Source organism: Callorhinchus milii, unplaced genomic scaffold (genome assembly GCF_018977255.1).
Source record: "Callorhinchus milii isolate IMCB2004 unplaced genomic scaffold, IMCB_Cmil_1.0 Scaffold4, whole genome shotgun sequence".
Classification (NCBI taxonomy): Eukaryota; Metazoa; Chordata; class Chondrichthyes; order Chimaeriformes; family Callorhinchidae; genus Callorhinchus; species Callorhinchus milii.
The window spans coordinates 465-23,743 of NW_024704745.1; the positions used below are offsets into that span (position 1 = coordinate 465).

Here is a 23,279-nt window from a genome sequence, read left to right on the forward strand (position 1 = left end):
ATATCATTAACATTTCTCCTACATACAAAAAGCATCCATCAGATCCTGACATTTGCCCCCTTAACAGTGAAGATTGAAAAGTGGAGTGTCGTAATACAGTGCGAGATCAGCACAGAGGTCCCAGCAAACTATAATGATAATACTTGTTTTTGATATAGCGCCTTATCATGTTGTTGAGATGTCTCAAAACGCTCGACAGCATACACTGTAAAGTGAAATGTATATTTTGTGGGTGTAACATGGCAGCCAATTGTGCGCAGTAGCGTCCCACAAAGATTGAGCGACCAATTTTTCTTTGAGGGATTATTATCCCCAGAAAGCGATCCGCCAATCAACCAACAACCGAGTTCCTGCTTACTGGTAGGTGAACAGAAGCGAGTGGAGTAAGGAAACTTGCCTAAGATTTTGCTTTTCCCAGGAATCGAACCCAGGTCCTCTCGCTTGCGATGCGAGTGCTTCAGAGGACTCTGCAGAGGAGAGGATTGCCTAGAGACACACAGTCACTACACTTGATAGCCATTGACAGCAAAGTCTTCTCAGCCATTGCAGTGTTAAAGGCAGAACTGAAGGCAAGTGTTAGTATTGTTTCTAGAGACGAGATGTTTTCTGATCTTGAAATGTGTCTACAAACGTCAATAAGCGGGGGCTCATTAGCACTAATTAATCAGTACAGGGGCCCCATTCTCCCACTGCCTCCCTTCGCTGGTAAAATGTTGGGCCGATCCCCCCACCTCTCACCAGATCTCCAAACCCGCCCAGGAAAGCATTAGCAGGGCGCGGGGACTTGGTAGTGACTAACACATGGACTCTACGTGAAAAATGCACAACACAAAGGAACGGCGCAGACTGCCTGGCAGAGCAGCATGGACCCACTATAGTGCGAGTTACCTCCCCACCTCAGGCTGTCTGTTCTTTCTCAGGTACATCAGGTGAAGTCCTTCCCAGAAAGTCACCAAGCACATCAACCGCATCTTCCCTTCCAGTGACAACCTTCTGCATCGCTCCACACCCACCTGCTCTCTCTCTCTCTCTCTCTCTCTCTCACACACACACACACACCTTTCAAATTAAACAGAACGAGCGATAAGACCGTTCTTTCCAGGCTCCAGGAAGTACGTCACCATTGCGTCGATCAGTTTGTCCAGCTCTTCTCTCAGTCGCGCTGTGTCACTGGAAATGATAAGAACATAAGAATTTGCTGGCGAAGGAAGACCCAGGTCCATCTAATTCACTTTCCACCAGGAATCCTAGCAGTCGCTTGACATGTCGTGGCCCAAACTCTATACTGTATCCCCAGATATTATTTTCCAGCAGAAATCTATCTAACTTGTTCTCGACACAAACCAAATTTTCTACTTACACTGTCTCCCAAGGGAGCCTGTTCCATAAGATTACTAACTCACTCAATGAAATAGCGTTTCCGCAGATTTGTTCTGAGTTTACCTCTTTCAATCACAGGTCGTTTACAAGCTTATTATTATTATTATATAAGCTGTATCGATCAGTAAACAATACTTTGCACAGCGTCATTACAAACAGCAGTTCTAAGCGAGGTGAGGCACGAGGCGTTAACAAAGTTGTGAGCAGAGCTAAGTGTCGATGTCACACACAGGCTCCTTACAACATGGAACCATTTGCCACAATTTGACCTTTGAGACTAGACTGTCACATTTAAAAGAATAGGATAAATCTTTGAAAGCCATTCCAAAGGTGATCGGGATTATAAGGAATTGGCAGTTTGATCCAATGGGGGAGTGAGCACCAACACAGACATAATGGGGATGGAGCAGGGAATGGGGGTGACTGACCTCTGGCCTGGGGCTGCACACAGCTCAGCGTAGTACTTGAGTTTGGGTTCGGTGCCGCTGGCCCGCAGGGTGGCCACACAGCCATTTAGGAAGGTGAAGGTGATCATCTGGCTGCTTTTACTCACCGGCAGCAGCTGTGGGGCAAAGCCTTGACAGTGAGACAGCAAACAGCACAGCTCACACCACACTTCAGCATTCACTTCTCACACAAACACATTGATCACATCAGGCGGATAATTGAGAGGTTTCAGCCCATTTGATCTCATCATCCCAACACCCAATTTCCCGTAATAATATATTAATCTTACATTTGATATAGCGGTTTATCACGTCTCAAAGTGCTTCACACAGCAGCCAATTGCACTCAGCAATGTCCCACAAATAGTCATGAACAACATTTTTTTTGAGCGATTATTACTCCCAGAAATCAATCCGCCAATTGACTAACAACCGTGTTCCTACTTACTGCTAGGTAAACAGAGGCTTGTGGAGTAAGGAAACATGACCAACGTTTTGTCCTGCCCGCCTGGGAACTCTCACTTGCATGGCGAGTGGTCTGACCACTACACTACGGGACTCCACATAACAGCACTGAGCCATTTCCTACACTAGCCCAATGTCCTTTGGATGTGAAATTAAACCAAGTGTATTGTCTGCCCATTTGGGTGGACATTAAAAGATCTATTCAAAGAGAAAAGGGAGATTCTCTCTCCCGGTATCCTGGCTAACAATCCGCCAAATAAAATTGGTCGCTCACTCCAATTGTGTTTCCCTACAAATACAGTCACTCCATTTCAAAGTAATCCCTATAAAGCGATTTGAGACATTCTTCTGTCATGATAAGGCGCTTTACCAAATGCAAAGATTATTATTATTATAGTAAGGTTGTCAAACCCGAGATAACAATTGTGTTATCTTAGCTCATGCAGCATTGGCCTTTGTGGTTCAAGTCCCACATTGGGTATGAGCTACAGGCTAACAACCCTTCAGCACATCTCAGTGGAGATATTGTTCATCACATAAGACATGAAAGCGAGGTCCTTTCCATATATTCAGGCAGACAGTAAAATCCCTCCGCACTATTAGAAAAGAGCAACATCTCTGCCTGTGTGGTGGCCAACAATCCTTCACATTAATTAGTCATTACGTTCATGATGTCATTCATTTCTTGACTCGTACTATACGCTCCACCATTGGTGGCGCTGCTTTCAGCCACTACACCCCAAAACTCTGGAGCACTCTTCCCCCATTTCCCCACCTTGTCCCTTCCTTCCCCATCTTCAGGTCATGCCTGAAGCCCTTCTTCTTTGACATAACATAATATGTAGGAGCAGGAGTAGGCCATTCGGCCCTTCGAGCCTGCCCCGCCATTCAATCATGGCTGATCTTCTAATCTAACTCCAGCTAATAACCTGACCGCTTATCCCCATATCCTTAATCCCTTTTGCAATAAGAATCTATATCTCAGTCTTGAATATGTTCAAGGACTGAGCGTCAACAGCCCTTTGGGGTAGTGAGTTCCATACATTCACCCCTTTGAGTGAAGAAGTTCTTCCTCAACTCAGTGCGAAAGGGCTGCCTCTGATTTTAAGGTTGTGACCCCTGGTTTTAGTTTCTCCAACCAGGGGAAACAATCTCCCACTATCTACTCTATCGCCCTTTGATGATCTTATAGGTTTCTATAAGATCCCCTCTAATTCTTCTATATTCTAGAGAATATAGGCCCAAATTGGTCAGCCTATCCTCGTAACTCATCCCCTTCATCCCTGGTACTAACATAGTAAATCTACGCTGCACCCCCTCCAAGGCAAGTACATCCTTCCTTGAATAAGGAGACCAAAACTGGACACACTATTCCAGGTGCGGTCTCACCGGGGCCCTATACCGTTGCAGCAAGACTTCCCTACTCTTATACTCTAATCCTTTCATAATGAATGCTAACATACCGTTCGCCTTCCTAATTGCTGCTGCACCTGCAGACTAACTTTCTGTGATTGGTGTACAAGGACACCCAAGTCCCTCTGGACGCTAACACATTCCAATCTCTCCCCTTCTAAAAAATAACCCGCTCTACTGTTTTTGCTCCCTAGGTGGATGACTTCGCACTTCCCTACATTATACTTCATCTGCCACCTACCTGCCCAATCACCTAACCTATCTATGTTGCGCTGCATTTTTTTAATGTGTCCTCTGTGTTGACACTTCCTCTAGTTTTGTGTCATCTGCGAATTTAGATATATTAACTTCAATGTCCTCATCTTGATCGTTGATGTAGATGGTAAATAGCTGAGGCCAAGGACTGATCCTTGTGGCACTCCACTAGTCACATCCCACCAATCTGAAAAGGACCCATTTATCCCTACACTTTGTTTCCTACCCGTTAATCATTCCCCAATCCACGTTAATATGCTCCCCCCAATTCTATGGGCCCTTATCTTTTGGACTAACCTTTTATGCGGCACCTTATCGAATGCCTTCTGGAAGTCCAAATAGACCACATCCACTGATTCACCCTTATCAAGTTTACTGGAAATATCCTCAAAAACTCTGAGATTTGTCAAACATGACTTCCCTTTTGTAAAACCATAATAATAATAATAATAATCCTTGCATTTGATATAGCGCTTTTCACGTCGGGAGGACGTCCCAAAGCGCTTCACAGAACACACTGTAAAGTGAATTGACTGTATATTTGTGGGCGAACGCGGCAGCCAATTGCGCACAGCAATGTCCCACAAACAGTCGTAGATTGAAAATGACCAATTTATTATTGTTTTGTTTTGGAGGGATTATTATTATTATTATAAAGCCATGTTGACTTGGCCTAATTATATTGTGCCCTAAATACCGCACTACCACATCCTTAATCAATGATTCTAAAATTTTGCCCTTATCAACCATTCCCCCCAACCCCTCTGCCCCCTGGCTCGGCGTTGTGCTCCGAAAGAGCTAGCAACTAGTCTCACTCCCCGCTCTTACCCCATAGTACTACAAATTTTTCCTTTTAAGTACCTATGCAATTCTTTTGTCAAAACTATTATCAAATCTGCTTCCACCACCTTTTCCGGCAGTGCATTCCAGATCGTAACAACTCTCTGGGTAAAATAATTTCTCCTCATCTTTCCTCTGGTTCTTTTGTCACAGCAAATGCTCTGAAGCACTTGAAGTGACATTGACATGATTGAGGTGCTATAATAGTGCATGTTTTCCTTTAGTTCAGTCTCGTTGCTCTCCTCCGTACTGCCTCTTCACATTACCACACTGGATCAGAAAGTGTAGGGACTAGATCTTTGGCAAACAAGGATTGTCCTGAGGTCAATGAGTGAGTAATATAGAAAGCAGTTGGTCAGGAGACAGGCAGGATCTAGAGCACTGTGTAACTTACAGATATCTTATTAAGCTGGCTGCTATCGTATCCCGTGGTTACATCCCTGATGTGCACAATTTCATAGGAACCACAGAAGCTGGGATACTGATTTTCAGCCCCATAGTTTCGAAGCTGTTGAAATATTCTCTGCATCGTGGAAGGGCTGAGGCACTTAAAGTAGGAAGTCTTTGAGATGTGGTAGCCGTACCTAAAGGGAAATGTTCATATTTACAATAATAATAATAATAATATCTCTTTACATTACAAACCAGCAGAATCTCAGGAAAAACTGGTCCCAACATTCCCCGTCCACCGACTCTCACCAACAAACCAGTCAGAACAAGATCAGTCATTCACAGGACTACCACCCGATCAACACCTACCGCTCCGCTCTCACCTCGACCAAATCGTCCTTCGATTCCAGGTTAATCCTGGAGGCAAAGGGCAACCCCAGGCTCCTGTTCTCCAACACTAACCGGCTCCTCCACCCTCCCTGCCACGCCTCGCAGATTCTTTCCTCTGACTCCCACTGTGAGAAAATGCTGGACTTCCTCGAGTCTAAAATCGAGGGAATCCGCTCAGTAGCCACTGCCCTTCCAACTTACACCCCCTCCCGACAACACCCCCGACAATTACCCATCCCTTCTTCCACACCATTGAACCTTTCAATCCCTCCTCTATATCACCACCATATCCTCCATGAAGCCCACCACTTGCTCCCTGGACCACATCCCCACCCCTCTCCTGAAATTCCAGCTCCACCTCCTTGCCCCACTTCTTGCCGACATCATTAACCTCTCCCTGTCATCTGGCACTGTTCCTACCCCCCTCAAAACAGCCACTATTACCCCCACGTTGAAGAAACCTTCCTTTGACCCATCACAGCTATCCAGCTCCCGGCCCACCTCCCACCTCCCCTTCCTATCCAAGGTCCTTGAGAGCGTCGTTGCCTCCCAGCTTCGCTCTTTCCTCTCCTTCCACGCCCTCCATGAGCCCCTCCAATCGGGTTTCCATGCTGCCCACAGTACGGAAACTGCTCTGGTCAAGGTCACAAATAACATCCTGACCATGTGTGACCAGGGCTCCCTCAGCCTCCACGGCTGCCACTCAACCTCACTAAACCAGTTAAGAACCCGAGTATCTTGTTTGACCTTGAACTGTCCTTTCTCCCCCACATTCGCGCCATGACCGGCACTGCCTACCACCACCTCCGCAACATTGCCAGACTCCGCCACTGCCTCACCCCTCAGGCTGCCCAAACCCTCACCCACACATTCGTCCCATCAAGGCTCGATTACGGGAACTCCCTCTTCATCGGCCTTCCCAACTTTTCCTTTCACAAGCTGCAGATCATCCAAAACTCTGCAGCTCATGTACTCTCGCGCACCAGGGCTCCGTGACCCCATCACTCCCACCCTCGCCCGACTCCACTGGCTCCCCATGCCCCAGAGGATCGAGTTCAAGATCCTCGTCCTCACTTTCAAGGCCATCCTCTCTGACCTGCTGACTCCTTACCAACCTGCCCGCACCCTCCATTCAGCGGGCTCTGGTCTGCTCCATGTCTCCCGCCCGACTCACCCTCAGTGGCCGGGCTTTCAGCCTCTTTGCCCCCACACTCTGGAACTCCATCCCACGATCCCTTCGCCTTGCTTCGTCCCTTGCCTCCTTCAAGGCCGTTCTCAAGACCCTTCTCTTCGATTGTGCCTTTGATCGTCCTCCCACCTCTCTGCCTTCCCTTACTCCTACACCACCCCTCCCCCATGCTAGGGTCCCGACCCTTGATTGTTCAGTGCTTTGGGACGTGAAAGGCGCTCCGTAAATGTAATTTTGTTGTTGGATCACAAGATCACCACCGGAACACAGCAACACCACCTCCTCCGTTCTCCTCTTGCCTTGGACAAACATTGTCGCTCAATCAGAACCCTGAGGTTGGGGCTCCTCAGTCAACCTCATCACCCCCTCCAAAGCCTCAAAAGGGAATTAGAGGAGTGGGGGCTGGTGCATCACCTCCCGACCTGCTTACTCTCCAACCCACTACCTGCTGTCTCCGGCCTCCTGCTTGTCAATCATGCCCTGCATTCCACCATCGGCAACCGCCCTTTCAGGTACTGCACCAAGAAACCATGGAATTCTCTCTCCCTCAATCCCTCCACTTGCCCATCTTCAGGTTGTGCCTGAAGACCTTCCTCTTCGACTGTACCTACAGTCATCTCCCCTCCCAGCTCAACGTCAGGCTCCGCTACTGTTAAGTGCTCTGCGTGAGGGGTGCTATATAAATGCAAGTTGTTGTTGTGGAACCTAGGTGTCTTGTTCAACCCTCAACTGTCTTTTCTTCACCATATCCAAGCCATGACCCACTCTGCCTTCCCTCAACTCCTTAACATCACCTGACTCCGCCACTACCTCACCCCTCAGGCGCTGAAACTCTTGTTCATGCCTTCATCACCTCCAGACTCGACTATCCAAATGCCCTGCGTGTCGGCCTTCCCAACTCCTCCCTCCACAGCTGCAGATAATCGGGCTCTGCGAGCTCTGCAGCCCGTGTCCTCTCCCGCACCAAACTCTGTGACCCCATCTCCCCCACTCTCGCCCGACTCCACTGGCTTCCTATCCTTCAGAGGATCCAGTTCAAGATCCTGGTCCCCACCTACAAAGCCCTCCATGGCCTCGCCCCACCCTACCTCGACGACCTCCTAACCCCCCCCCTACCAACCACCCGCTCCCTCCGCTCAGCCGGCTCTGGCCTGCTCCGCATCCCCCGACCCACCCGTCCCACAATTGGTGGGAGAGCCTTCAGCCGCTCTGCCCCCAACCTCTGGAATTCCATCCCCCAATCACTCAGCCTTGTCCCTTTCTTAGCCTCCTTCAAGACTCGCCTCAAGACCCTCCTCTTCGGCCATGCCATCGGTCATCCCTCTTCCCCTCCCCTCCCTTCTCCCTCCCTGACCCCAGCTCAGGTCTGAAATGCTGTACACTGTCCAGCGCCTTGGGACGTCCCCCGACGTGAAAGACGCTATACAAATACAATCTTGTTGTTGTGGATCTTAAACACTGACCCAGATTGGTTGGGTCAAATGACCTGTTTCGTAACTATATAAATAACAAGGGCTGCAGCTGTTTAAACGCAAGGCTTCACCAGGACCACCAGAGATGGCAACATGCCAGCCTCACAGTGCCACCCAATGCCAAGGATGAATAAGTAACAAAACCAAGCGTGAGCATGAGATGAGAGCTATAAAAACGTACTTACGTTTCATAAATATTTTGGAGTTGTTTGGCTACGGTTAGTTCCTTGGACTCCAGATAAACAGCCATTTCTGCGGCAATCACAGCTGCGCTCACTCCATCTTTATCGATGACCGTGGTGCCACACATGAAGCCTGAGAGACAGACAGAGAGATAAGAGGGGGAGGGAGAGTCAGAGAGTCGCACAGAGAGGATGAGAGGGTGAGAGAGAAATGGAGAGAGAATAGGAGAGAGGGCGAAGAGTTATACAGAGAGAGTCAAATACATAGTCAAACAGAGGTAGAGATGTGTGCACACGGACGCACACTTTTTTTATATCCTCCATGAGAATGGTCTCAATATAGTGCCTTGACATAGAACCTTATTGCGTCTTTGCGATGTCTTAAAGCGTTTCATAGAATATACTGTAACGTGAAGTGACTTATATTTTGTGGGTGAAATGCGGCAGTCAAATGCCCACAGCAATGTCCGACAAAGAGTCGTGGATTGAGTGTATGCGGATGACACCCAACTCTATCTTTCTGCCTCCACCCTCAACTCCAGGACCACTGCTGTCCTGACAGACTGCCCGTCAGACATCAAGTCCTGGATGAGGGCAAATTTCCTGCAGTTGAATGTGAACAAGACTGAAGCCCTCCTGATTGGCCTCAGCACCTCAGGCTCTGGCAACATCAACCTCCATGGTGTACACTACAACTCACCAGCCAGTCAGGAACCCAAGTGTCTTGTTCAACCCTCAACTGTCTTTTCTTCCCCAAATCCAAGCCACAACCCACTCTGCCTTCCCTCACCTCCGTAACATCGCCCGACTCCACCACTACCTCACCCCTCAGACCGCAAACTCTTGTTCATGCCTTCATCACTTCCAGGCTCGACTATGCAAACGCCCTCTTGTCGGTCTTCCCAACTCCTCCCTCCACAGCTGAAGATAATCCAGAACTCTGCAGCCCGTGTCCTCTCCCGCACCAAACTCCGTGACCCCATCTCCCCCACTCTCGCCCGACTCCATTGGCTCCCTATCCTTCAGAGGATCCAGTTCAAGATCCTGGTTCTCACATACAAAGCCCTCCATGGCCTCCCCCCACCCTACCTCTGCGATCTCCTAACCCCCTACCAACCCGCCCGTTCCCACCGCTCAGCCGGCTCTGGCTGCTCCACACCCCCCGACCCACCCGCCCCACCATTGGCGGGAGAGCCTTCAGCCACTGGAATTCTATCCCCCAGTCACTCCGCTTCACCCCCTCCTTAGCTTCCTTCAAGTCCCGGCTCAAGATCCTCCTCTTCGACCATGCCATCGGCCACCCTCCTTCCCCTCCCTTACCACCCCAACCCCAGTCGGGTCTGAAATGGTGTACTCTGTCCAGAGCCTTGGGACGTCCTCCCGACGTGAAAGGCGCTTTACACATGTAATCTTGTTGTTGTTGTTGTTGAGTGACCAAATTATGATTATTTTCTGAAGGGATTATTATACCCAGAAAAGTGATCCACCAATCAACTAACAACCGGTTCCTACTTACTGCTGGTAAACAGGGGCATGTGTTTGGAGTAAGAAAACTTGTCTAATGTTTCACCCTGCTGGGAATTGAACCCAGGCCCTCTCGCTTGCGAGGTGACTGCTCTAACCACTGGGCTACAGGAATTCACATACTGTGAACAACACAATAACATACATTTGCTGTCTCTACCCACACGCAGGCACCTACCCACACGCAGGCACCTACCCACACGCAGGCACCTACCCTCACGCAGGCACCTACCCACACGCAGGCACCTACCCACACGCAGGCACCTACCCACACGCAGGCACCTACCCATTCTATGATCAGGTTAGAGGATTCGGAAAACAAGCTACATAGATGAGAGATGAACAAAGCATGGAGATTAGGGGACGTTTTCTCTGCCACAAACAGACCACCCTTTCAGGCAATGCGCTCCAGATTCAAACAACTCGCTGCGTGAAAACATTTCTTCTCCCCTCCCCTCGGCTTATTTTAGAGACTATTTTGAATCTGTGACCTCGAGCCACCGACACTCCCACCAGTGGAAACAGTTTTTCCCTTTCTAACCCATCAAATCCCTCATGATTTTGAAGACCTCTATTAGGTCTCCTCGTAACCGTCTCTGCTCCAATGACAATAATCCCGTCCTCTCGAACCTTTCCTCATCATCACGGTCCCTCATTCCTGGTACCGTTCTGTAAATCTCCTCTGCACTCTTTCCAATGCCTTAACATCCTTCCTATGGTGTGGGGCCCAGAACTGGGGCAGTATTCTAACTGAGGCCTAACCAGTGTTTATATGGGTTAATCATCACCTCCTGACTCTTGTACTCTGTGCCCCTATTTATAAAGCCCAGTATCCCATATACCCTTTTTACAGCCTTATCTCCCTGTCCTGCCACCTTCAAGGATTCATTTACCTACCCCCCGGGATCTCTCTGTTCCTTCGNCCCCCCTTAAGATTGTATTATCAGCCTATATTGCCCCTCATTCTTTCTTCCAAAATGCAATAACTTGCATTTCTCCACATTGAAACTCCTCTGCCACGTGTCGCCCATTTTACCATCTGTCTATGTCTTCCTGCAGTCGGCTCCTATCCTTCTTACTGTTTACCACCTCCCTAACTTTGTGTCATCCACAAACTTGGAGATGGTACTTGCACCCAAGTCCAGATCATTTATGTATATTAAGAAGAGCAGTGGTCCTAATACCGATCCCTGGGGGACACCACTGTACACTTCCCTCCAGTCAGAAAAGTAGCCGTTCACCACAACTCTCTGCTTTCTGTCTCCCGGCCTGTTCGGGATCCATGCTGCCACTATCCCTTTTAAACCATGGGTTTATATTTTTCTTACAAGTCTTTTATGTGGCACTTTGTCAAATGCCTTTTCCTCATTGAGGAAGCAGGTTGATGATGTGTTGGGGGAAGCGTAGGGCCGGTGTTCTAGAGGGAAGAGAGCAGAACGGCTGAAAGGCCTTCTTCATCCAAACAGATCTTGTGATCATTAGCTTAAGAACCACCTGAGCCAGGCTATTGCTAACATAGATTCCCACAATAACAACAAATTACATTTGTGCCAAGCCTTTCACTTTGGGAGAATGTCCCAAGGCGCTGGGCAAGCAAGCAGAATGGAGGCAATCACTTACCAATGGATTCTTCAAACCCAAAGAGTACTTCTTTCCCATTCTGCATCAACTGATAAACACGATTCCCGATCCACTTGAATCCAGGTAACGTTTCCTTAAAACACAACCACATGATCACAAAGAGAAGGTAAGTTATAAAAACATTCAATGCTGTTAAATCAGCAAAACTACTTATATAGTCCCCTTCACTGGGAACTCTTCAAAGCATTTCAGAGATAGTGAGGAGGGAGAATTTGTTTTTTTGGACCAGCCTGACACGTGCGGAAACCCATCATCATGCTTAAGAGTCTCCAAAAGAAGCTGAGAATTCCCTGCATCCCACCCACACATGGAAATCTGAAAGCTAAATTGGAATGTGCACTCTTTCCCTGGTGTAAGATTATATTTGTGATGCTTACTGTTTTTAAGGTTTTTTAATCAGTAAACTTTCAAAATATAACCAAACACTTGTAATTTGTTTAGTATAGCAATCCTTAGTTATTAGGGCATAGACAAGGCGGTGTGTTTTTAATGGTCCCTCAGAGGGTACATGTGCCAATTAGCGTTAGCAAAGTTAAAGATACATTGGCTTGACCCGGGAAGAGGACAGGTTCTGATAACGTTCCCTCGCTCGGTGCCTGAGTCCCAATGTCATCCTCCCATCTAGGAATTGAGTAATCATGTCCTTGAGCACAGATGTGAAAACAAGGAGACTCAGAGAAATAAGCGCACTCCTGGACATTTGATTAGCTCAAGACTAAGAAACAGGACTCCTCCCAATTAGCTGTCCATATCTCTTTCTCATTATCAGTTATTTTCTCATGCGAAAAGAGCCAGCTCAAGATCACTAGCAGCCTGCAAGGATGAGGGTTATCTCTGTGACAAGGGGAGACAGAGTTAGAAACACGTAAAATATGAACTTTGGAATAGTTAGAGTTGTGTAGAGGGTCAGCGCACTTCCCAGTGGAATCGACATTGATTCTATTGTATCTATGGTCTCGGTTTTAAGAATACGTTATTTGTATTACTTAATAAAGCTTGGATTATTACACCATATTGGTCGTCTCCATCCAAATCTCTTGTACTGGAGGAACACAATTTGCTTACCTAATTCCTGAAAGCATTAGGCACAGGTTGGCAAGAGCCAAAGCTTGGGGGTCAACGAGCATGTGTTTGGGTAACTAGTGGAGTAATCAGCTAAAACTGCACAGCAAACCCATTGAGAATGAATGGGCAAGCTTTCCCACTGCTTGTCCAGCTAGAACCACCCTAACCATTAGGGCTTTGGCGGCAGGGTTAACAGAAGCTGAGTGAGATGACTCCCTGCTCCCAGTGACTGGTCTCCCCTTCCAGGTCTTGCCGATGAGCCTGGGCTGTCATCAGCAGTGCCCTGGAATACTGCGGATCATTGAGGGAAAGAAGGTGTAGTCAAATGATGGGGGTAATGGGCTCATTACCTAGTGCAGGAAAGAAAGCAGCATGAGGAGAAATCAACTCTTGTGCTGAGGAGAGAGCTGAGGGAAAATGGACTCCAGCAGAAGCCCAACAGGAGCATGTGACAGAGCGCGGGACTTCCTGCTCTGTTATTATGTGTGATGAGTGTCTGTGTGTGAGTACATGAGCGCGTCTCAGTAACGGAGCCAAGGATGTCCCATTCTGTGTGGTGTGTGTTTGAGTGTCTGTGTTCGTGTGTGAGTGTGGGGCTTTGTGACGGAGCTAGGGACTTCCCACTCTCTGTATAATGTGTGTTTGAGTATCTGTGTGTGAGTGGTGAGCGAGAGTGTGTGTGCGCGAGTTTGAGCGAGCGTGTGTGGGGCTCAGTTGCGGAGCCCGGGACGTCCCGCTCTGAGTGTATGTGCGGACATGTGTCACTCTGTGACAGGAGAATTTGCTTTTAGTGCATACGGTTTTTAAATAGTCTTTTCAACAATGAGCTCAGGTAACTATAGAAAATCAGCTGCATTGCTGTGGGAAGCTGCTGGCTAGTCAGTGACCTGAGCTCACAGTTGAAGACGGAGTTGCAGTGCAGGGGGTGAAGAGGGAGAAAGCGCTGTATTGTCAGAGATGCCATCCTTCAGGTGAGAGATTAAACTAAGCTTCCATATTCTTCAGGTTGACACGAATAGTTGGGAACCTTATAATGAACAATAATCCTTGCATTTGATATAGCGCCTTATCATATCGTTGAGACGTCGCAAAGCGCTTTACAGCTGTAAAGTGGGCAAAATGCTGTAGCCGATTGCACATAGCAGTGTCCCACAAAGAATCGTGGATCGAGTGACATTTTTGGAGGGATTATTACTCCCGGAAAGCAATCCGCCATTTGCCTATCAGAGTGTTCCGTTCCTGCTTATTATTCCTACAACTATCCCATTCTGCTTCTGTAAGCCCTGCAAGCCAAAGCGCTGACTTATAGGCTACTCCTCAGCTGGACAAGCAGCAGGAAGCTTGTCAGAGAATGTTCGCAATGGCAGAATGTGGATTTTTAGCCTCCAGCAATATTCTATGACATTCCAAGTCTTGGCTTCCACCAACTTGTGCCTAATCCAGGGTTAGGCGAGCAGCTTGTATTCCTTGCAGGTTTTCATGCACGTCAGATGAAAACGGGGAATTCTCAGTTGCTTGGTTTGGAGACTCTTAAGCGACATTAAAACAAACGACTGTTTGTGGGACACTGCTGTCGCAATTGGATGACGCAGTTCGCCCACAAAATACTGTAAATCTATTTTACAGCATATTCTGTGAAGCACTTTGTGAAATCAAATGCAAGGATTTATTATTATTAAGGCTAGGGTTTTCGTGTTTCTGCCCGACCAAAATAAAAATCTCGCTTTATATTCTTACGAGTATTAACCTTGCTCTCAAAATTACCAAGTCGGCAGTTACCTAACAAACAGACAAACCACCTTCTCCCATTCAGTATTGTGGAGTCTGATAAGCTCTTCGTTGGTTGTTAGCCTTGATATACTGAGCCAATGAAAACCTTGCACCATAGTTTGCTTCAGAAATGATTACTGCACTCGAGTGTTCAGACCACATCCTCTTAGGGATTGCATACAGTCGCTACTGAATGAGTTTACATCTACATTGAAATCACCTGGCACTATTCAGGCTAGTTACATGGCTTCTATTCTAAAGACACTACACAACATTGCTAAGAACAGGAATGTTAGGTAGCCTTATTCGAGGAAAGGTGGAAGGAATAGAACCTTATTCTACAGTGTATACATACTACAGTGACATGGAATATCCACCAGACGGCAGTGGCATTCCTATACTGTGAGCTGGGTTGTGACAATCTTGTATCAATTAAAAAACAGAACTATCCTCTGCGGGAAGCTGGGGGGGTGGGCGAGGTCTCCTTGAATTGGCTCCAAGGTGACGCATTGGGCAATGTAATATTGGGATCAAGTCCAACTTCCGTGCTGGTCTCCGGTCTAATCCCTGAGTTAGGCAGGTCCGCAGGGGACTGCTGATGACAGCACATCGGCGGGACTTGAAGGGCCGACCATTCACTGGGGATTCGTACTTTTCTCATTCAGCTCCTGCAAGCCAAAAGCTCCAATGGGTAGGTCCTAGTTGGACAAGCAATGGGAAAGCTTGCCAGACTGTACTCACAATGACAAACTCTGCAGTTTTAGCTAGTTTGACTTCAGCAGTTACCCCAACACAGTTACCCACTTTACCACTTTACAGCAAATACTGTGAAATTTTGAGACATCAAATGCAAGTATTATTATTAAGGTTAGGGTTTTCGTGTGCTCCTTCCCGACCAAATAGAAATTTCCCGTTTTATTCTTATTCACGAGTATTAACCTTAACCTCAAAATTACTGAGTTGGCAGTTCTGAGACAAACCACCTTCATAGTATCATAGAATCATAGAATTTTACAGCAAAGAAGGAGGCCATATGGCCCATCTTGTCTGCAAAAGTTCAACCAACAAGTGAATCACAGAATTATACAGCACAGAAGGTAGCTATTCGGCCCATCATGTCGGTAACGGCTCTTTGAAAAGTGCTATCCAATTCAACCCCACTCCCTGCTCTCCCCATACCCCTACAAACTTGTCCTCCCCAAATAATTATCTATGTTTCTCTTAAAAGTTGTTATTGAATCGGCTTCCACCACCCTTTCAGATAATGCATACCATATTCGAACAACTTGCTGTGTGGAAAATTTCTCCTCCCCTCTGTTTCTTTTAACAACTATTTTAAATCGGTGCCCTCAGGTTACTGACCAACCCGCCAGTGGAAATAGTTTCTCCTATCGAATCCCCTCATAATTTTGAAAACTTCTATCAAGTCTCCTCTTAACCTTCTCTGGCCTCTCCTGATAACTGAAGTCCCTCATTCCTGGTACCATCCTGATGAATCTCCTTTGCACCCTCTCCAATGCCTTGAAATCCTTCCTAAAGGGCGGTGCCCAGAACTGACCACAGTCTCTAGCTCAGGCCTAACCAGTGTTTACAAAGGTTCATCACAACTTCGTGACTTTTGTATTCTATGCCCCCATTTATAAAGCCTAGTATCCGTATGCTTTTTTAACTATTTTATCTGCCTATCCGACCACCTTCAAAGAGTTACTTTGAACCCCAGATCTCTCTGTTCCTTCACTCCCTTTAAGATTGTACCATCAGCTTATATCGCCTCTCCTCATTCTTCCTCCCAAAATTCATCACTTTGCATTTCTCCATATTAAACTTCATCTGCCCACGTTACCAGTCTGTTTATGGCCATTTGCAGTCTGCTGCTATCCTCCTCACTGGTTACTACTTTTCCAGCTTAGTATCATCTGCAAACTTGGAAATTGTACTCCTTATACCCAAGTCACTTATATAGATCAAAAACAGCAGTGGTCCCAATACTGATCCCTGGGGGACACCACTGCGCACTTCACTCCAGTCACAAAAACAACCGTCCACCACCACTCGTTTTCTATCTCTCAGCCAGTTCCGTATCCATGATGCCACTGTCCCTTTAATGCCATGGGCTTCTATTTTGCTTAAAAGTCTCTTATGTGGCATTTTATCAAACGCCTTTTGAAAATCCATATAAACAACATCATCCACCCTCTGTGTTACTTCATCAAAAAACACCATCAGGTTTGTTAGACATGATTTGCCTTTAACAAATCCGTGTTGGCTTTCCCATAAGTGAAAAATTATTTTGTCCCAGATAAGTCTCTAGAAGTTTCCCCACTACTGATGTTAGGCTGACTGGCCTCTAGTTCTCGGGTTTATCCTTCTGCCCCTTTTTGTACAGGGGAGTAACATTTGCAACCCTCCACCACCACTCCAGTGTCCAAGGAGGATTGAAAGATTGTGGCCAGAGCCTCTGTTAATTCCACTCTTACTTCCAGTTACCTTCTCTTTTCCAATAAGTATTGGTGGAGTCTGATAAGTTCTTCACTGGTTGTTCGCCCCGATATACTGAGCCAATGAAAGCCTTGCACTATAGTTTGCTTCACACTGCAGGGTCCCCAAATAGTCATGAAGCAAATTACCAATTTTATCTGGGGGACTGTTGGCTAGACACCAAAATAAACTACATTCTCATTTCAAATAGCATTATGGGATTTAATATCTATCTGAGCAGACACAAGACTACCTGCCTTCAAGTTTATCAGCTCATGCCAAGGACGAAGCACTCCTCAATCCTGCATTTGAGTATCAACCTCATCTATGAACTACAGTTCACAATGTGGGGCTTGGAACCTACAACCTTCTGACTCAAGGGTGAGAGCACTACCAATTGAGCCAGCGTTCATCATCATCTTTATCGTTAGAGACATTAAACTGAGGTCCCGTCTGCCCATCAACAAAATCTGTCTTTTTGACAGATAGACAGGACCTTGGAAAAGAGAAGGGAGTTTCTCCTGTTGTTCAAGCCAATAGTCTCACAGAGAAAATTGGCCATTCATTTTCAAGCTACTTGTGGTACATTGCTATTGATGTGTCCAAGTTGGCTGCTGCTTTTTTCCACAAATATAGTCACTGCACTTTATAAAAGTTTGAAGCAGTTTGAAACATTTTAACGTGACAAGGCACTGTAACAACTTGCATTTATATAGCGTCCTTTACGCAGTTAGGGTCTTGGAGCGCTTGATGACAGAGAGAGAGAGCAGGCACAGTCGAAGACAAAGGTCTTCAGATGTGATGTAAAGATGGGCAAGGAGGGGCAAAGCGGGGGGATTGAGGTAGAGAGTTCCATAATTTGGGGGCTTAGTGGCTAAAAGCACAGCCTTAGATGGTGGAGCGAGGGGATGAGGGGCGTGCAGAAAGCTTGAACCACCTGAGCCAAGCGGGAAGGTAAGGAGTGAGGTTAAGCAGCTCGGAGAGGTAGGGAGATGCCAGTACAAGAATGTGAAGATCATGAAATCGATGTGTAGTGTAAAAGGGAGCCAGTATATTTTATGAATGCTGGAGCTGGGGAGATTGGCAGGGAGGGCACTGGAAACATTGAGGAAGGAAGTGAGGAATACATGGATAAGACTTGTGTCATCATCCAATCAAGTGGGGTCATAAACTGTTTGTTTTGCAAAACTCCTCCTTGCCTATAGAGCGCCTATAATATCCATCTGAAGCTAAAAGAGATTCACAGTGATTACCACAAATTCAGTCAATGCTTTTTCCAGCTAATCATTAGCTGAGTGACCAACTGAACCAGAGGGTTTCTGGCCAGGACACAAACAGAAACATTTCCCAAAGATCTCTAACATCCATCTGAACATCTGTACCTTGTCACTGGTGGGACACACTCACACTTAACACAACTGAATATCTCATCCAAGCCTTCGTCACTTCCTACCTTGACTACTCCAATGCCTTCCTCACCGGTCTCCCCAGCTCCACCACCAAACTACAACTGATTCAGAACTTCACTACCCATATACTCACACATACTAAACTCCATACCCCCATCACACCAGCCCTCCCAGGCTCTACTGGCTCCCTATCACACAACACACAGATTCCACGATCTCTTACTCATCTACAAATCCTTCACACCCTGGAACCTATCTAGCTCTCCAATCTGCTTTCTCCACACTCCACTACCAGCTGTCTCCACTCGCCTGGCTCTGGTCTCATGCTCATCCCCCGGCCCCTCCGCTCCACCATCAGTGGCCGTGCTTTCAGCTAATACTGCCTGAAACATTGGAACTTTCTCCCTCAATCCCTCCACCTTGCCTATTCCTTGCCCTCTTTTAAATCACGACTGAAGACCTTCCTCTTAAATTATGGTGACCTCCTCCCTCCTCCATGTCAGGCTCTGCTACAGTTAAGCACTCCGCGTGAAGGGCGCTGTATATGCTGCATAACTTGATGTTGTTGTTTGTATTGGTGGTGCAAATGAGCTATAAAATTTGCTCTTATAACCAGATGTTTTTTGTACCTCAAACTGAAAGCCTTCCTTCGTGGCTAGCGACTGGAGGAATTTGGAGGAGACGGTGGTAGCCAGCATGTAAACGTTCTTTATGTCGACCATCTTCGGGCCCTTGTTCTTCCAGCACGTGTAGAGCCACCAGCCAAACAGAGCCCCAAGCTCATTCCCAGAAAAGATTTTCCAGGACTTACTGCCGCAAGACACAATAATGAGACATTATTGGATTAAATTACACTTTCTACTTCAGATGCTGAGCAGTGACTGCAAATTTACCAAGGTGGAGATGATGGTTATGAAAAAAAAGTTAAGAAGTTGGGCTTTTTCACAATATGTGAGAAGGTTAGGGAGAGAGGTGATGGGAGAGCTGCAGTGGGGGAGTGAGCACCAGCAGACACAATGCGGAGAGAGCAGGGAATGTGGTTAGAGTAGAGAGCGCCAGTGAATTATTCAATAAATCAAATTATCCATATATCTGATATTCAATTAACTATATTCTTAGTTTAGTCTTGAAATTATATTGGATTTTTTTAATTGTATTCAATAAACCATTCAATTATATTGAATATTCAGTTTTACTGCAGAGGGAGAGACCAGGCCAAGTGATTGGACAGGAAGGATCAAGGCCATGGAGGGAATTGAACCCGAGGTCAACGATGTTGATACAGTGCACTGAGTGCATTGTTTCTGTGGTCACCTCCCCCCTAGATTATTCCAATGCCCTCCTTGCCAGTCTCCACAGCTCCACCAGCCACAAAATCCATCTGATCCCAAACTCCACCACCCGCATATTCACCCGTACTCCCATCACAGAAGTACTATCCAGGCTCCACTGGCTCCCTATCGCCAAATGGATCAATTTCAAGATCCTCACACTCATTTTCAAATCCCTTCATGCCCTGACACCTTACCTCTCCGACCTGCTTAGTCCCCAACCCACTACTCACTGCCTTTGCTTGACTGGCTCCAGCCTTCTGCATGTCCCTGGTCCCCTCCACTCCACCATCCGTGGCCGTGCTTTCAGCCATTACGCCCTGAAACTCAGGAACACCCTTCCTCTATCCCTTTGCCTTGCGCCCTCCTTCAGAAGACCATGCCTACGTCAACCCCCACCACCCCGGCTCAGTGTCGTGCTCCACCAGTGTTAAGCAGTCTGGGACGCAGCCCTGCAAGAGGGGAGCTATATGAATGCCAATTGTTGTTGATTGATTTCCATACTTACCCGTCCTGCTGCTCTGCCAGGGCCAGTCTATCTGCATCGGGATCTGTGGCTATCACAATCCGGGCCCCTTCCTTCTCAGCAAGTTGGAGGGAAAGTTTCTGGTGAAGGCAGGGCAATGAGAGGTCAGGACAATCAGGTTCCTATTTACAACCCCCATTAAATGCTGAGTTTAGCAATCAACAGATGTGCATACAGTACTGTGGGCAGCACACAAGCTGAATGTACTGGGTGTTCACAAAGTCCTGTTACCTCCTTTGTTTTATTTTCTCACAATTATTTTTTTTATTTTCTGTTGCAGATGAGTGGAGTGTAACAATGCCTGATACCAGTAAGGCCCTCCTCATTCCATCCATGTTACGGAAGATGTGGAACTGAACATAGCGACGGATCATCATTAAAATAGTTGAGCTGAATTATATTGCCAGTATTTATTACTAATCCCCCCAAAACTAAAGGTGACAGAAATAAAGACACTGTTTTCAATTGTGCTCATATCTTTCTGGATATTTCAGTATTCACTCAGGATGCGATTAAAACCACTTGTCAGTGAGAAAGGGATGTCAATGTCAAACCTCAAGTTTTAGAACATGGAATGGAATTAGTTTGGTTCCTGGGCAAAACCTTAGGCAAATTTCCTAACTCCACACACACACCACTGTTCATCCAGCAATAAGTAGGAACCTGGTTGTTAGTTGATTGTGGGATTGCTTTCCTGGGGTAATAATCATTTCAAATAAATAATAATAATTTGGTCACTCAATCCTTGACTATTTGTGGGACACTGCTGTGTGCAATTGGCTGCCGCGTTTCATCCACAAAATATACAGTCAATTCACTTTACAGTATATTTTGTGAAGCGCTTTGAGACGTTTCAATGACATAAGGCACTATATGAAATGCATGGACAGCTCACGTCACTTTGAAGTGATGGCCATTGAGGCAAAAATAATTGGTCATTCACTTCACTGAGAACATTGCTGGTGAAGATTAGCTGCCGTGTTTGCCAAAACAACAGACACTGCACTTCAAACCAATTGTTTGAAATGTTTGAGACACACTGATGGGAACGAATGCAGCAAAATCAATATTAGTATTAGATTCTATTCATGTGAAATCAGCGGTTTGTCCGCTTCAGTGATGTTGCACAGACAGCAATGTGGAGGAATGACTATTTAGCAAAAGTGGATGGGATGTGGGAAAAACATTGGCCAGGACATTAGGAGAACTTCCTTTCGGTTTCCCAATACTGTATGAGTGCCAGATTGGTTAGTTTTATTAAACGAGTTAACTTGCTGAGGACAATGATCAAAGGCATGCTCAGTCCTCACCGGTAGCCCATTCTCTCTTTTGTCCACTGCTTCAAATGACCATTGGTCATCAACAACAACAGATGACATTGTTTTAGTATAGCGCCTTACATATTGGGAGGATGTTCCAAGGCACCATCAAATAATAAAACCAGCCTGTCAGGTACCTATATTCCACACTAGCACCTTGAGATCCCACTTTGACAAGCTGCTTGGGAAGTTGAGATATTGAGTTTAGATGCGACTCCTAAGTATACAATGGACAGATACTTAAAGTGCAGTTGAACTGCTTTTTGTGGATATCAACAACAACATTATATTTATATAGCGCCTTTCACGTCGGGAGTACATCTCAAGGCGCTTGGACAGTCAGTTTCAGACTCGAGCTGGGAATCGGGATCAGGGAGGGTGGAGGGCGGGCGGCGGGGGCGGAAGCAAGGGTGATCAAAAGCAGGGTCAAAGAGGAAGGTCTTGAGATGGGTCTTGAAGGAAGCAAGGGAGGCACCACAGGATGGAGTTCCAGAAGGTGGGGGCAGAGTGGTAGAATGCCTGCCTGCCAACAGTGGGGCGAGCGAGGCGGGGGATGTGAAGTAGGCTGGAGCCCTGAGCAGAGAGAGCGAGCAGGATGGTAGGGGGTTAGAAGGTCACAGAGGTAGGGGGAGCAAGACCATGGAGGTCTTTGAAGGTGAAGACTAGGATCTTGAACTATATCCTCTGTGTGATGGGAAGTCAGTGGAGTCAGGTGAGGATGAGGGTGATAGTGTCACGGAGGACACGGGCTACAGAGTTCTGGATGAACTACAGCCAACGGAGGGTGGAGTTGGGGTAGCCAACAAGCAAGGAGTTTGCATAGTCAAGCCTTGATGTAATGAAAGCTTGTATGAGGGTTTTGGTAGCCTTCGGTGTTAGACAGTGGCGGAGCCGGGCGATGTTGCGGAGGTGGGGGAAGTCAGAGCGGGTCACGGTACAGATGTGGGGTAGAAAGGATAGTTGAGGGTCAAACAAGACACCAAGGTTCTGGACTGGCTTCGTAAGGTGGAGTGTGCAGCCATGGATGGTGATGCTGTCAGTGCGGTGCGGAGGTGCTGACGGGAGCCAATCGGGAGAGCCTCGGTCTTGTTGATGTTCAACTGAAGAAAGTTAGCTCTCATTCAGGACTTGTTGTCCAACAGACATTCTGTCAGGGCAGCAGTGGGTCCTGGAGTTGAGGGTGGAGGCAGAGAGGTAGAGTTGGGTGTCATTTGCATAAATGTGGAAATTGACCCCATGTCTGCGGATGATGTCACCAAGAGGGAGCGTATAGATAGTGAAGAGGAGGGGACCAAAGACAGAGCCCTGAGGAATGCCGTATGAGATGATGTGGGGTTAGAGGAGAAGCCATTTGTGGAGATGAAGTGGAGGCAGTGTGAGAGGTACGATCTGAACCAGTCAAGGACAGCGCCGTGAAGGCTGAGGTGAGAGGAGAGGCGGTGGATGAGGTGAGAGTGGTCATCTTATCAAAGGCTGCAGAGAGATCAAGGAGGATGAGGAGGCAGAGGGAGCCCTGGATGCAGATGGACAGAATGTCATTTGTCACTTTGACCAGGGCTGTTTCTGTGCTGCGGGCAGCACGAAATCCCAATTGGAGGGGTTCGTGAAGGGAGTGGCAGGCAAGGAAGGAGTGAAGCTGGGAAGCAACAACTCTTTCAGGACCTTGGCAAAGAAAGGGAGGTTGTAGATGGGGGGGTAGTTTGGGGGAAAAGATGGCTCCAGAGAGGGTTTTTTTTAAGGATAGGAGTGATGACTGCCATTTTTAATGGGGTGGAATAGTACCAGTGAACAGAG

The 23,279-nt window shown here is 47.0% G+C and overlaps 1 protein-coding gene across 1 annotated transcript in view; it reads right to left on the reverse strand.

Moving 5' to 3' along the window:
* Positions 1–329: 329 nt before the first annotated feature.
* Positions 330–23,279, reverse strand: part of pgm2l1 (phosphoglucomutase 2-like 1) — a 70,565-nt gene continuing 47,615 nt past the window's right edge. The window contains exons 8-14 of the mRNA XM_007911460.2: positions 20,149–20,246; positions 18,939–19,119; positions 11,567–11,660; positions 8,426–8,555; positions 5,194–5,383; positions 1,809–1,942; positions 330–1,170 (exon numbers count right to left, since the gene is read on the reverse strand). Coding sequence (XP_007909651.1) covers positions 1,068–1,170; positions 1,809–1,942; positions 5,194–5,383; positions 8,426–8,555; positions 11,567–11,660; positions 18,939–19,119; positions 20,149–20,246 — 930 coding nt within the window. The 3' untranslated portion in view covers positions 330–1,067. The remainder of the gene's footprint in view (positions 1,171–1,808; positions 1,943–5,193; positions 5,384–8,425; positions 8,556–11,566; positions 11,661–18,938; positions 19,120–20,148; positions 20,247–23,279) is intronic.